Source organism: Suillus fuscotomentosus, assembly GCF_016647785.1.
Source record: "Suillus fuscotomentosus strain FC203 chromosome Unknown F5891scaffold_2, whole genome shotgun sequence".
NCBI lineage: Eukaryota > Fungi > Basidiomycota > Agaricomycetes > Boletales > Suillaceae > Suillus > Suillus fuscotomentosus.
This window is the reverse complement of record NW_024539514.1, coordinates 1042061-1056102: the sequence shown is the minus strand read 5'-3', so window position 1 is coordinate 1056102 and position 14042 is coordinate 1042061. Positions and strand designations below refer to the sequence as shown.

The window sequence follows — 14042 nt, the reverse complement described above, 5'->3', positions numbered from 1 at the left end:
ATTATAGTCTTAATGTTTTCGTAATGTCATCAAAAGGTTGCGATCAAGAGACAGAATGAAACATGATATGATACGGCCGTACGCCCGCATCTAAGCATGAGAAGTGGCCCATCGATTCTTATGAACCCTAAGTTTGGTTCTTACTCTCAAAGGCCACGGCCACGGCCGCGACCCAAATGTCCACCCCTGGTGGCGCCCCTTCCGGCAAACCCGATTCGAAACGCTCTGGCCATTATAGGCGGGCCCCACTGACCTGGCTCCCCAGGATAGTCCTGCGGGGACTCCCCCATTTCGCGAGACCGAGGAAACCTTCCTGGCATGGGAGGGTCTTCGTCTTCGTCGTTATCATTCTGAACATTCGTGGGTGGCTATTTTGATCCAGAATTTAATCAGCAGTCAGAACTCAGTCAGCTGAGATCTCACCTCCAAATCAATGACGAGAGCTCCCATGTGCCACCCAGCAGCCGCTATGGCAAAGCAAAACATCTTATCCCTCTGTGCTTTCCCGTGACCAAAGCTGACCTCCGCGGGCTCGGAGATGCCCGGAGGATACGGACCGCCGTTGGCGACAGCAGCGCTCCTGCGTGCTTCAGTTCTGTAGCCCCCTGGCTGACCGGGAGGAAGCTGGCCAGGATCCCCGAGACCGAGTGCACCTCGAGAATATTCACCCCATGTCAAAAGCTTCCCGGTGGATGTAAGAGCACCGTAATGGTAATCTCCAAGAACAACAGAGATGACGTCGTTGTTTTGAAGTGCGGGGAGAATCAAAGGATTCGAATTGGCACGTGTTTCGTGAGAACCCAAGAGAATGACAGAACTGGAACCGGGAGAATAGGCAACAAAGGTTTGAAATTGCGCGGAAATCTAAGAGACGATTCAGCAACGGAGGAACGTTCGAAACTCTGCCGAGATAATTACATGAGATATTCGCAAGCTCTGCGGCGGCTTCAACTGGGAAGAAACATAAGCGGGGTGCTGCTGAACCTTGTCGACTTCAGAGAAGTTAGGAAGCTGAAAAGGCATGAGGCAGTTATTGTTCCACGAATAAATTTAACCCACATATTCCCATCTCTCAGACCGAACGGCAACATCGCTTTCAACAGGAATCGAGAGAACATGACCATGATTAGTCAAACCGATGAGCCTACTCTCCAAAGCTGCAAGCTTAACAAGTTTCACAGGTTCCGCTAACCCTAGTGGCAGCTCCGGCAGTTGAGGCAGCGGTGGTAACATTGTGGGTTCTTGGCGAAGCTCCCATGTCGAGCATGGGATAACATCACTCTCTGTAGCGTGAGCCTTTTGGTCCGCGGCATCCATAGCCACATCGTGTGCAGCGATGACGTCCTTGAGAGGTGCAGAGAACGGCCACCACACATACACATCACCAGATTTGGTAAGGACTGACGAAAAGTTCCAGCCACATTCAACCAGCGCAGGTGTAGAATCCAACGTTGTTGCGTTGAGTGCCGGTGTGTCGAGCCTGAAGGGACGGCCCCAGCTTAAAAAGGTCCAAACGCGATGCTGATCGTCCAGCGTAGTAGCGTGCAGCCGCCCACAACTAATAAATGCAAATAAGTATTTTACTCGACGCACAAAAACACTCAAACCTAATGCTCCGCGTAGGAGATGGCATGTCAAGCCTCAATGGTGTATGAGCTGGTTTTGCCGGTTCGGAGTACCCATCGTGTTGTAGAGCATACGAGGTGCCATTCAAAGTTCCTGGGTGCGATATTAGTTTCTGTCCTTAATGTCGCACGATAATCTGTGGACTCACCCCACACATACACGCTACCAGCAGAGTCCAGTGCAAAAAATGCCCTGTTTGGAGTCACATGAGCAGTTTTGTCGTATGAGACGACGACGACGTACCATCCAGCGGCTGAGAGACTGACTATACGCGCGCCTGATTTGATTTGCAACTCGACTGGGTATGGAACATCATGAAGAGTTGTGCTTGGTATCTTCCTCAATCCTAATCTTCCCTTTGAAGTCTCGCTACGTGAAATAATTCGACTTAGCGGAAGAGTAACGGAATCGCGTAATAAAAAGACTGCTTACCCCCATACGTAAGTCTTGGGGTTGAGCAAACCTCTATAGAGATGTTTCCATCCGCTTATTCGTGCGGTCCTCTCGTCTGTAAAATTGAAATCCTCTTCCAACTTCCTCTTCCAGAATGTCTCATCGTCGCACAATCGCGCAAAGAAGTGATCTGTTTGTCCCAGATGGATTAGATCTGGAATTGCAAGCCAAGGCAATACATTATCCAAAAGAACTTCGATAGGTAAGTCAGAAAGCATAGTCATCGGGTGAATGGTTGTGATACAAAATCTCAACGGGCAAGTCAGAGAGTAGGGAGCTGCGACTGTGGAACGGCGGTCGAGCTGCGGCATCAACTGAGTGCCATGATGTCACGACTCACGCATGTCGCCGGGGGGTTGATCGGTTTGCTGCGGGGGGTTGCCTGGTAACGGAGCAGAGACTAAAGACTGTTTTACATGTCAAGATGTCATGAAGCTTTGAAGCCTGCAGAGTCTCGCGGAGAATCACGCCGAAAAGTCGTCGCAAACTTAGACTACTCGCTAGGGCATGGGCGGCCGCGCACTTAGCCCAGATCGCAGTACGTGGCTATTCAAACATATGTCCGCTTCAACTTGTCAACAACTCACCCCCATTTTGCTTAAATCCTGTACGTACCAGCAAATGTCGGTCGTTTGTAAATCACAAACCCAGCGCCACTTGGCGGCTCTACTCTACTCCAAGTATTGCGGTGGTGGGGGGACCCACACGAAGTCGTTCATCTCCTGCGCTCGCAAGTTTGGTATGATCCTTCTCATAATTAGGGGTACTGTTACTCCTTTTTTGTAGATTGGAAATGGTGGTCTAGCCAGACAAACTTCACCGGAGGCGTAGCCAGGAACGATCACCAAACGCTATTCTGTGTTGACCGTGTAGGGCATGGTGCAACATATCGAAACGAGGGTGCCAATATTTGAAGGGCGCCCATCGAGATCACCGCAGCACTTCTGTCGTGACGGCAGACCGCTCGACTGATAGTGGCGTGCTCTCTATTGCTCTCTTTTTTTTTTTTTGTAGTCGCACGTTTACCATCATCCGCTGCAGCTCCGCACCGGTGAGCCAGGAGCTCCGTAACAGCCTACCCCAAGCTGCTATTTTTTTCACTTGGCTCTAAAGGCCTCTTTCAGCTCTGGAAGTGCTGCATGGCTATGTGAAAGAATTTTATATCACATAACGACTACAACCTTGTTTTCGCGGCGCAAAATATTTTAATCTGATAACAATGTCATCCCGATAAGCTGACACACGCTTGTTGACCCACAAACGTTTCGCGTAATTCGGCGATCGACGGTGTGCACTAAACCTAGCATCCATTGCCGTACACCTTTGACAGAAGTACCCTGCAAACCGATATGATCCCGTCCTCACTCGCGTTCGGCCCAAGGTAGAGCTAACCAGTGAACCATGTTTGTTTGTCACCAAAATACATGATCGGCTTCCTAGATATGTGAAACACAGTGCCGCACATCAAAGAACCGATAAACGAAAGGAGATAGTGAACACGTGACGGCTGCCAACTACAAAGTTATTATCCCCACAGTGGCACGCACGAGGCATTTCGAGTACGAGATCTAGAACGCTAAAGGGGTCGGAAGGTGTATCGTTCATAAATTTATCAAATCTTTTTGTCGTGGCCAATAGTGGTGAAGCTTCTCAAACTGATGACGTTTGCCCATTGATATTTCTTTATTCGTCATTGAGAACAATTGTAAACCTTTATGTACACACTTTAAATTAAATTGATTTTGAACCTCATTCTAAAGTTTGTTACTTATAAATAACAGACATATCGACTTGTTCAATACGTTTGTATTACATAGATAACATGCAAGGAGTCCGGCGGCCCGTCAATGCGGTACCCGCGGTACAAATAAACATATACGTAATATGAAGCCGCAGACAAGTCCTTACGTCGCCACCTTGATTGCGCTGACATGCACTGGCAGGGCCAGACGGCGACTCGGTGTTCAAGCAACCGGCAATGCGGAGGTTATGCTGCACCCATCATATCAACATGATGCGCTATCATCGCCCTCCACAATCGACCATGTGGGTGCATCCCTACACGCAGCCCGCCATGCGTGCCACCCAGCGCCTCAAAGGTATGACTCGACTTCGGAACTGTCATACAGCAGAGCTTCATCACCATGACCTCTTTCGTCGAGGATCGAGTTTCACCTGCAAGACCCATGTTCCGTCGTAAAAATGCTCGAGTGATGCCTCGAAGGGAGCAGATTAATAACCTGATCAAGTCTGTATGTCAGTCCAGCTACCTTATATGTGTAGGCAGCATAACGTACTTGAAGAGTCTGAAGAACAGTTCTGAATAATTACCGAAATGTCCGGTCTTCCTAGGAAAGGATACAGCCATCATGTGGAGACCCAAGTAAACCAATGGATAGACGATAGAGATCAGTGGATTGACAAGGGTGTGATTTTCCTCTGATCAAAAAGTTGTGATCAGCCTCGAACGAAGTGCCTGTCTGTGGAGCGGAAACTTGCGGCCGCCATGAGAAAAGTCGGGCGCAACTGAGCACGGCCACAAAGCCAATATACGGGCCGTCGTCGTCGCAGCAACAGTACTGTCTTCATGCGCGGCATTGCATGAGCGTGGCTCGATGTGGGCAATTCGGAAACGGTCTTGCTAGATTTCTGTTGCGTGGCGCAATATCGACCTCATGGCACCTTGCACTGCACTCTAATACAAGCGATATTATATCGCCTGCATCAAACCTGCATTGCAATAATTGCATAAAAACAAGCTCACTCGGATGAATCTTCGCAGCGTGCAGAAAACTCTATCGATGAATGTGATCGCGATGGGTGCGGTTGTTACATCATGTTCTCACGAGTTCGGAGCTTTCAATTACAACGTGCCCTCTATAGAAGTCCATGATAGACCACAGATGATGGTGGCACATATTCAAAATTGCAAGTGGCAGCTCTTCTGAAGTTAAATTTTATGAGCGGTTGGATTGCACAGTCAGGGACCTCCATATCTTTCGAAGTACCATTCAGAAGAAAGGAAGAAGTCAGGAATGAAATGTCGACACAACTTTTAAGAATCTATTTGTTTCGTTCCTACTCATGTACAGAAGTAACTATTACTAGGATGGCAAGTATGATCCGTAAAGTACAGCTCCATGATTATTGGGCCAAAAGTCTCCTATGCAATATGAGGAGTGTCCCAAACATGAACGAATAAAATATGACAGCATAGGAAAAGGAGAGGAGAAACTAGTAATGTATGTACTTAGTAGGATAATAGTCAATACCATGAACAATATAACTTCAGCAAAGATAGAGGCGTTGATGCGTGGCATAAAAGGCATAAGCATCATGGGACTGCCGCGGTATCGTGATAAAATCCCAAAGGAAAGGAATGAGATCGTGAACGCAGGACTGCTTGTCGTCAAATCATCCACTCCGTCGCGTTTCATCGTAGCTTCCAATGCTCCCATGCCCAGAACCAGGACGGTTGTCCGGGTATACACCATACGAAGCATACGTATTAAGGTCTGTGGTGGCTCCCGCATGCTCATATCCTGGGAGAGGTGTCAAAAGCGTGCTGTTGGTAGGGAGGCGGGCCATGGCTGTGTGCGATGAGGGCATATTTGATGAATGGGTGGCGGTGTATGTAGGACTGCTAGTGCGGGAAGTGGAAGGGAAGAGGCCACTGAAACGCTGTTGCCGGCGTTCGTAAACGTCTTGCATGTCAATATCATGCATCTCCTCCGGAGAGGCGGTTGGAGTAAACCGATCAACATGGGAACCTTGCTGCGGATGCGAGCGAAGTTGGTAATCCACGTCGGCGTACGAGTCATGCATACCGCGCGAGAGATAAGCATGATGAGCCGACCTCCCCATCACTGCTGACGCAGCAGCACGAGCATCAGCTTCCTCCTTTTTGGACTTCCGCCATTGTTTACGAAGCTCTTTAAATTCTGCAAGTGGACAGTCAGTAATTGTGTTGAGGGTTATAAATAATGACGAGAAGTTGTTATTGTCATCGTGAGGTGCCGAATACACCCCGACTGAAGTAAAATGCAAAGCATGAAGACTCACCGTTTGGACTACGCTTGACACCATGTTTCTGCATCGTGACGTGGGCATTTAAGTGGTTTAGAGTGCCGTATGCCTTGGTGCATGAAGGCCATGAACATTGATAAAGTCTTTCAATCTCGTCGTAACGCCGCCTTGGACGCTTCTTGACTGCGTTTCCAGGCAATGCCACGAATGAGTATTGTTTACCGTCAGAACTCGAGCCTGAAGCGTCAACGAACCGCCTGGCGCCGTTGGACGATGTGGAAGTGCCCGTACCAGGCGGTGATGGACCATATTCCTCGGAAAGGCTGCCGTAGGGCATACCCATTGTTGGGGAGCCCTCGCCACCCGAGAAATTAGGGTTAAGAGGTGATATGGGTTCTTCCAGGTCGACACCGTCGTAACAGTGTAATGAAAGTTGATCTTTGTTGTTCCACGACGATCCCGAGAGTGGATCACGCACAGACCCTGAGCTTAGCGTACGTTGAAGAGACGAGGCGTAGCTCCCATACAATCTGGGGGATGATTGTGACGACGTGTAGTGGTGCTGGAGCTGTTGATATCGCCCAGAGGCTAGATCGGCTGAAGAACTCGTGGAATAACCGCCTATTGCGCTGCCATACATGGCTGGCTCGGACATGCGGCGTTGTTCCAAGAGGGCATGGGCGTATTTATCGGTTCCACGGGAGCTAAGGTTCGACGTAATTGGGTAACGCACCATATCCGGTGGGGAATAGGAAGATGCCGATGTAGGAAAATGATGCTGATGATGGGGAGCACTGTATGGCTGAGGAAATGAAGCGGTCGGATGATCATCAACGGAAGAAGGGGAACCTGAAACATAACGAGTTCCGTTGACTGAGGATATATCTTCGGCAGTGCGAGTATTGGACACGGAGGTGTAATTAGATGTAGGTGAAGTATTTGGAAGTGAAGTATATGGTTGAGGTGTGTGAGAAGACGATGCTACGTCATACAAGTTATGTGGATCTGAATGAGAGCCTTCATCGAACTGAGTTCGGGATGATGTGTAGGTGTAGTTTGTTCCCGCTGGCTGGGAGGAGTAATCATGATCATTATCTACGGTCATGGGATGAGGAGGATCCAAGAGACTGGAAAGGTCGTGAAATAAGAAGTGTTGAGAAACGCGAGGACGCGTCTGATTAACTTGCTGCTGAGCAAGTGCAAGAAGAGGTGGTGGTTGGAGGAGAAGTGGTGCCTGCATTGGATGCGAACCTGAAGAAGACGGAATCTAGCGGATGTGTGAACCGACTTAGAAAAAGAAGACGGCTTGCGGAATGAACAAGTTGAATGGATTCGAGGAATATTGACACACCAAGATTGTCCGATTAGGTGGTCGAGTTAATATATGTTACGGGATGGAGTAATAAAACATACGTGACAAAGCGCGAAGCTTGATCAGATGAAATGGTAAGCAAATCTGTGATGAATCCAAGCACCGGAATGAAATGAAGAGGGCGTACTATCCGCAACGGTTTCGTCCCCAAGCAGAGCGCGCGGACAGGTGCAGCTACGAGCTGTGTCTGTGTCTCAACCGGTTCGCGCTGATCGTTGTCTTCTCTCAATTCAATATTGTAATTGTCAAATCTGAGATCAAACTTCCCATTTCAAATTAAAAAAAAACCCATTTTAATGGAACATTATTTCTATATTTAGTAGTTTACGTGCCAATCGTCAAACTCACTTTTTCACCCCGAATAACTCACTCATCTGCCCGAAGGCGTCCCGATACACATGACCAGCCTCTCGGTCATCCACTTGAAAACCGCTTGCCGCAAAACCCATTCAGCACTGTTCTATACTCCAGCGTCCACCACGGAAGTTCTCACATGTTTCAAATTTCCCCAATTGTCTCCTACTCTCTGATCTTTGCTCTGAAAACACAATAATACCGTCATCGTGCACACGGTGCACATGGTTTTGCGTTGATGCCATCACCATGTCGCATCTTTGATAACGCGGTCCGCCGGTCAGCCACAAAACGTGCCGTCACAATTAGTCACACACATTATCTCCAAAAGTGTGACAGCCACTGATGTCGATTTCCTCGACGTTTTCCTCCTAACTTGCAAGCGACGGGATGAGCGCAGCCACGATATGGAGCATGTGGTGCCCGTCACGAAATTGCCTGCGCATCTCCCTTTGTTGACCAAGTTCTAAAGTGAATGCTCCCGGTTGGTAGGCAGTCATCGCTCGAGTGTTATGACAGTGCGCCCCCACTTAATTCCTTGCGGTTCGCCTACTAAAAATCATGGCGGTGAGTCCAATCGGCGTCGTTTCTGCGGATTGTACATGGTGACCACCCTGTATTGAACAGCCAGCGCTGTCAGACTTTTCTCAATGGATGGATTGATAAATTGCATATGTACAGAGCCACGATGGTGGATGTTTTATACAACAAGTTCGGAATATAATATGCTCCTATTGATACGATCGGCAGACAGCAGTCAACTCGGTGATTAAGATGTGCAAAGTGTGCGAGCACTGACTCCGGACGCAGGTCTGTTTCACTTTGACTCGGGGCGCTTGTGCACAGTACCCCATTTGCAAGTTCACCCCGATCTGATATCCCCAGGCTCGGATCACTTTGAACCATCATTATGAAAACATACGCATCGCAGAAAATAAAGATGGTTTCAGGTTTCAAGTCCGAGGCAGACTTTGCACCGCGTCTGATGGGACATCGGGTAGTTAACTACGCTCCGGACAAGCGCAAGTCTCGGACCCATCGTCATTGATAAGCTGATTTTTTAAGTCCCGAGCCTGTGCAGGATCTTTGTAGAGAGTGGTTTGCTTAAGGCCGTTAAGAAGGTGATAGACGACTAATAAGCGCATTTGAGCGTACCTGAGCACAGGTGTTCATGGGAGTTTATTTTTCGGCACAAACTGATACTGACTAAGAGGAGTACGTAGGCAGACTGTGAGAAGCACCAAGGTTCGATGATGCTAGACGGTTCCGTGTCGGGAGAAGCATGACTCGGTCGGCCGCCCTTGTCGGGTCGGGCACAGCATGGAGTCTCGACCCGCGTCATTTACGGGGACGGCCCGCTACGGAAAGCAGTTGCAATTGGCTATGCTGAGTTTGCAAGTCCCTGCAAGTGGTACGTACTGAACGTGTGTACAGACAATGTACATCAAACCACATGCGAACTTAATGACTTTGCGGCACCCTCGAAGCACTTTTTCAATCGGAACCTTAGTATTCAACCACAATTAGTAACAGCGAAAACAGCGGGCCATCTTGTGAACAGCACAGGCACACCCCGATTCCGAAATACGTGAATGCCTCACGCTGCACCGTGTGGTAATTTTCTAATTGCGCCAGCCAGTATTTGAGTAACCGAAGTAGTATCCTGGCGCCACAACGAACGAACCACTTAATATGACATCCGTGCACCGACTGGTTTATATGCCAGAAGTGCCAAGCTTCCTGATCTAGTTAGCTCTTACGATAAAATAGTAATATCAATCCACAGCACCTTCCTAAACCGGGTTGCTCATCCCGTCCCATACAGCACTTCTTCCATTCGCGCTACAATGACCAGACCATCCTCCCGAGTACCAGCGAACAGGCCGATGACACGGAGCATCACGGCACTCGCCCTCAGGCGCTCCACAAGGCTTAGCGGGGTGCAAGGTAAACTCACAACAAACTTTGATGCCAAGCTAACTCGAAAGCACCCGCTAACTCGTCGTTGACGTACTACATTACAACTGATCATAGTCATTCACGCACATACAACTCTGCCACACCACCTCACCACGCGAAAATCAAACAAACGCAGTAACAAAAATAAGCAGACATGCAGAGCCTCCACGGCAGTTCAAACATGCGAGAGCGCCCGCACATTGGACTGCAATGCACGATCTTGGGGAAGCTATCGGTTGTCCATCCCCTTCCGGTCCCCATAGTACTTCGCCTTTATCTGACAATGTTTCCGCCCGGGAAACGGAATTAATCCTAAAGGAGAAGGAGTTCCGATCCAAATCTCGAAGACTCGAAAAACAGCTTGCCACTGTATCTCACAAGGAGAGAGAAGCCGCTGCATTGCTCGAAGAATGCAAACAACGGCTGGAGAGAACCACCATACGGCACCTTGAAGACTACTTTACGTGTCCATTGTAAAAAACCCAAACATTGTCTGATGAACTTAATTAATTATGTGTTCTTTCAACAGGTGTTTTGAGATCATGTGAGTCTCATTTATCTGTTCTAAATGGACAACACTAGATTGATGTATAGGGCGTGCCCATATAGTTTGAACCCACGACAGTGCGGGCATACCTTTTGCGCCACTTGCATTCTCAAATGGTTCTTCTCCCGATTGCATCGCGTGTGTGGCAGCTGGCATGAACCCGTGGACTGTCCCATGTGTAGGAGTGCATTATTGTACACTCCAGATAACGTTCCCCGTCCAGAATCCTCCTTCCCTTTCATACCAAACAGAACAGCTGATAACGCGATCCGCGGCATGATCAACACTCTCGCAAAGGAGGCTGACTCTCCAAACGCCTCCGCCTCTAGCCCACTTGCTGACTGGGGAGAAGATGGTCACGCAAGGCAAGAATGGTCAAGAAAAGAAAGGCAGGTTACTCCTCAAGTATTCATCGATTTTTCCTCAAGTGCACCGTTTTAATTAGAAGTGGACGCCATGAGATGACGTCTCTCGCTGCGTCGTGGATAAACATGCACAGGGAAGAATTTATCATCATCAAAAGCAGACTTGAAGTATGAATTCACGGTGAGGTTTACGATAAGACAGACCGATGCGGAATGGCGCGAAAGTTTCGAGTACGAAATGACAAGTACTCGTCATCACTTTTATCAAATCGCACTTATCAGGGTTTACAGATTCATTGAGACTCATCATTGTTGACTGTTTTCTTTTTTTGTAAATCGGTAATTTCGAAATGTACAACTATCGTGGTGTATGTATTCGTGTTTTCGAATAGCCGGACCTATCACGGCTACTGCATTCATAATATCACAGATAGAAACAGCGCTCTCTCAAACCGCGCATACCTAGAACATCCTGAACAACAATGTGAGCCTAGATCTGACTTGGAGTTGTGGCGAATCAGCACCTACCCAATCCGCGGGTGTCAACCATATGTCAGCAACCGAATCCATCTTACCAAGAACCGCGGCACCTTTCCACGCCAGTACGCGAGGGTCAACCTCTTTTGGAGGGGGGATAATCTGAACCTTGTCCATACTGGGGACCAATGGAGTGGCAATCGCCTGCAGCCTTTCCCAGTGCTTCAGTACATCTGATGATGTGTGAATATGTTCCGCGACTTACCTGCTCTCTAATGCATGAGCCATTCCAGGTATAAGAGCGGTTCCTCCAATGACCAGAACGGCCTGGAGGTGCTTGCGAATTTTATCATCGCCCCCAGATGCCCTCGCACTGTTGAAGATAGCAACATCGAGAGGAAGTTTACTTGCTTCAAAACAGACATCGATACCGAGATTTGGGGCTACTGGTACAGAGGACTGAGAAGGTTGAGGCTGAGGAGCAACAGGGATAGGAGATGGTTTGATGTCGCTCTCTACATCAATTACTTCCATCGGAGCATCAGCAGGAACTCCCCCCGATGCTCCTGCAGTGGATTGTGCGGAGGATTCTACCGCCGGAGGTGGTGTTGCATGCGCAGTCGAAGGCAGTGAAACCTCTTGCTGTTCTTGCTTGCCGCCATTCTCTAAAACCGCAATAGCCTCTGCTTCAGTCTTTGAATACAGCCAGGCAGTTTTACGTACCATCCTGTGACTGAGTCATGGGAATCGGAGAATGACGGACATCCGTCGGCGCTGTAGAAGGCGGTGGAAGTAGATGTTGCGTTGAGATGATCATCGCTTGAGTCTGACGGCATGATGTAAATAAACCCTATCCGTGGCCAGGAATACGTACGACATCTACCGGATGCTCTATAATTTCTTCAGTGACGTCCGGATGGGGTATGGAGCGCAGACCAATGTGCTTCCTGTCGAACTCTATCACACGGGGCTCGAATATGCACTATGTAAGTATCGAAGGGGCCATTCGGCAGTTAGATTGATGAAGGCCTGTTGTCAGCGAAACGCACCATCGGCGCAAGTATGATCTCGTCATAAGCCCGTAAGCCATATTTTTCCGTGGGTTTACCGGGCTTGCGCACTACAAAGTCATACAGGTTGAGTGCAACATCCCCCTGCAACTCCTAAGCGGTGACAAAGATATGGCCTGCGATGACTCACCTCCGCAAGTGTGCATAGCCGTGCTTTCAAATCCTCCATGACGGCCCAGTCGTACCATCGTGCGAGATTAATATCGCGATAGGGAAAGCTGATTCGTTCCAACAGGACGTACAAGAACTCAGTAATATCGTTTCCTCCCATATTAAGCGTGATTCTGACCGATAATTAGCGGTAAATTTTGCATCAGATGTACACCTTACCTCGAATCAGGGATAACAAGACCTTCATCCACACATGCTATGCTAGAGTTGACAGCACCAATATCGACAACACACGCATTACTGATTCCGGCGCCGTAGGTTGCCGCCAATGACTCCTGCCCGATGTTAGAACTCGTTGATATTTATATACGCGTCACACACCTGTTGCACACATAGTTGCTTGAAGCCTAGTGAAACTAAAAGAATGTTGACAAATTCGCGGACGTATGCCCGATCATGGAAGTCAGGGATCACAAGAACTACAGAATAGTCCTAGTGGTATTGAACGACACCAATTATACAAAGGATCAAAGATGGCGAACCTTGTAATCAGGCCGTCTTACGTTGAACTTCTCACTCAGTGTAGTACCGATAATAGTTTCAATATCATCCAGTATTATTTGGTGTGACGGATAATCCCTGGTGTTGAAGTTCTTTCCATGGATCGGCCACTTCACTGAATAATTCAAGAGTTGAGGATCGGACAACCGGAGTGCCTGAAAGATTGAGAGAACAACACTTATAATTAGAGTATGGCACATACTTGTTCACCGACCAGAACTTCCGAGTCTTCTAAGGGGTCTTGAATCCAATCGACAAGGAACGGGTCATTAGCTTCGGGAATAATTTCAGGCTTGAATTGCTCGTTAAAGGTCGACGCGACCTTTGCCGCGTTGCATGTGACGCGAAGTTTGTAGAACCTCATCCGTTCGCGAAGAGAAACAATAATTGACCCCATTTTGGCATCAAACTGTATGAGCATCTTAGCACATTATGCGGCATGGTGAAGGAATGAGAGTATGTACGGGATCATCCGAAGTGATGTCGACTGCGTATTCGTCTCCGTCGGGACTCGCAGAAGACAACTGTGGCACTTGCCCTTTCCTCGGACGCGAAATACCCTCGACGTGTGTCGGAACCGGTACCGGCGGCTTGTGTCTACGCGCAATGACATTTGGAATGGATGCAGGTGTGACATCAGATGCCTTTCCGATTCTTAGAAAACGCGATCCGGGGTGGATAACAATAACGTGAGAGCCACGCCTATTCTGAGCAGCTCAGTATTACCATATGAAAGACCAGCCCAATATTATCATGCAAATTACCCACCTCTGTTCTGGCGAGGGAGCAATTTCCTCTGCCACCAATTCTTTCTTTCGGGCTGCATTACGCGACCAAATGTTCTGTGTCTCCGATTTTAAGTAAGAAGTGCCCACATGCTTAGGGTTTGGTCTGATACGATCGTCAACACTCGAAATGTAGTCATGGTGTCAACGTACGCCAGGGGGACATGCATAGACGTGTAACGCATGCCAGAGTCATCTTTTTTCGCGTTGGGTATTCCCCTTGGCATATGGTGCTGTGTTTAGTTTGTGCAGGCGAAAAGTGAGAAAAACAAGTGCGAGTATGAGATGAGTGATGGATATAATCCCTTCTTTCTGGAATCTGAAATGATCACGTAT

At 48.4% G+C, this 14042-nt stretch overlaps 4 protein-coding genes across 4 annotated transcripts; 1 reads left to right on the top strand and 3 right to left on the bottom strand.

The window, feature by feature from the left end:
- Positions 1 to 146: 146 nt before the first annotated feature.
- On the bottom strand, positions 147 to 2303 carry F5891DRAFT_1180847 (RCC1 BLIP-II; the record flags this gene model as incomplete). Its single annotated transcript, XM_041365987.1, has 8 exons — positions 147 to 368; positions 424 to 864; positions 919 to 1011; positions 1060 to 1558; positions 1608 to 1719; positions 1775 to 1818; positions 1870 to 1995; positions 2059 to 2303. The coding sequence occupies 8 exons, from the start codon at positions 2301 to 2303 to the stop codon at positions 147 to 149; spliced, it is 1782 nt and encodes a 593-aa protein (XP_041233396.1).
- A 3190-nt stretch (positions 2304 to 5493) lies between these two features.
- On the bottom strand, positions 5494 to 6841 carry F5891DRAFT_938486 (uncharacterized protein; the record flags this gene model as incomplete). The annotated part of the gene is made up of 2 exons (XM_041374168.1): positions 5494 to 6020; positions 6142 to 6841. 2 exons carry the CDS (start codon positions 6839 to 6841, stop codon positions 5494 to 5496), a joined length of 1227 nt encoding a protein of 408 aa, XP_041233395.1.
- A 2731-nt stretch (positions 6842 to 9572) lies between these two features.
- F5891DRAFT_1220257 (uncharacterized protein) lies at positions 9573 to 10876 on the top strand (the record flags this gene model as incomplete). Its single annotated transcript, XM_041369399.1, has 4 exons — positions 9573 to 10263; positions 10320 to 10334; positions 10385 to 10742; positions 10799 to 10876. Exons 1-4 carry the CDS (start codon positions 10001 to 10003, stop codon positions 10874 to 10876), a joined length of 714 nt encoding a protein of 237 aa, XP_041233394.1. The 5' UTR covers positions 9573 to 10000.
- A 250-nt stretch (positions 10877 to 11126) lies between these two features.
- F5891DRAFT_1220254 (uncharacterized protein) lies at positions 11127 to 13933 on the bottom strand (the record flags this gene model as incomplete). The annotated part of the gene is made up of 14 exons (XM_041369398.1): positions 11127 to 11174; positions 11231 to 11390; positions 11445 to 11862; positions 11903 to 12005; positions 12054 to 12161; positions 12229 to 12333; positions 12380 to 12533; positions 12580 to 12695; positions 12742 to 12852; positions 12903 to 13076; positions 13124 to 13330; positions 13386 to 13623; positions 13690 to 13812; positions 13860 to 13933. 14 exons carry the CDS (start codon positions 13931 to 13933, stop codon positions 11127 to 11129), a joined length of 2139 nt encoding a protein of 712 aa, XP_041233393.1.
- Between the last annotated feature and the right edge of the window lie 109 nt (positions 13934 to 14042).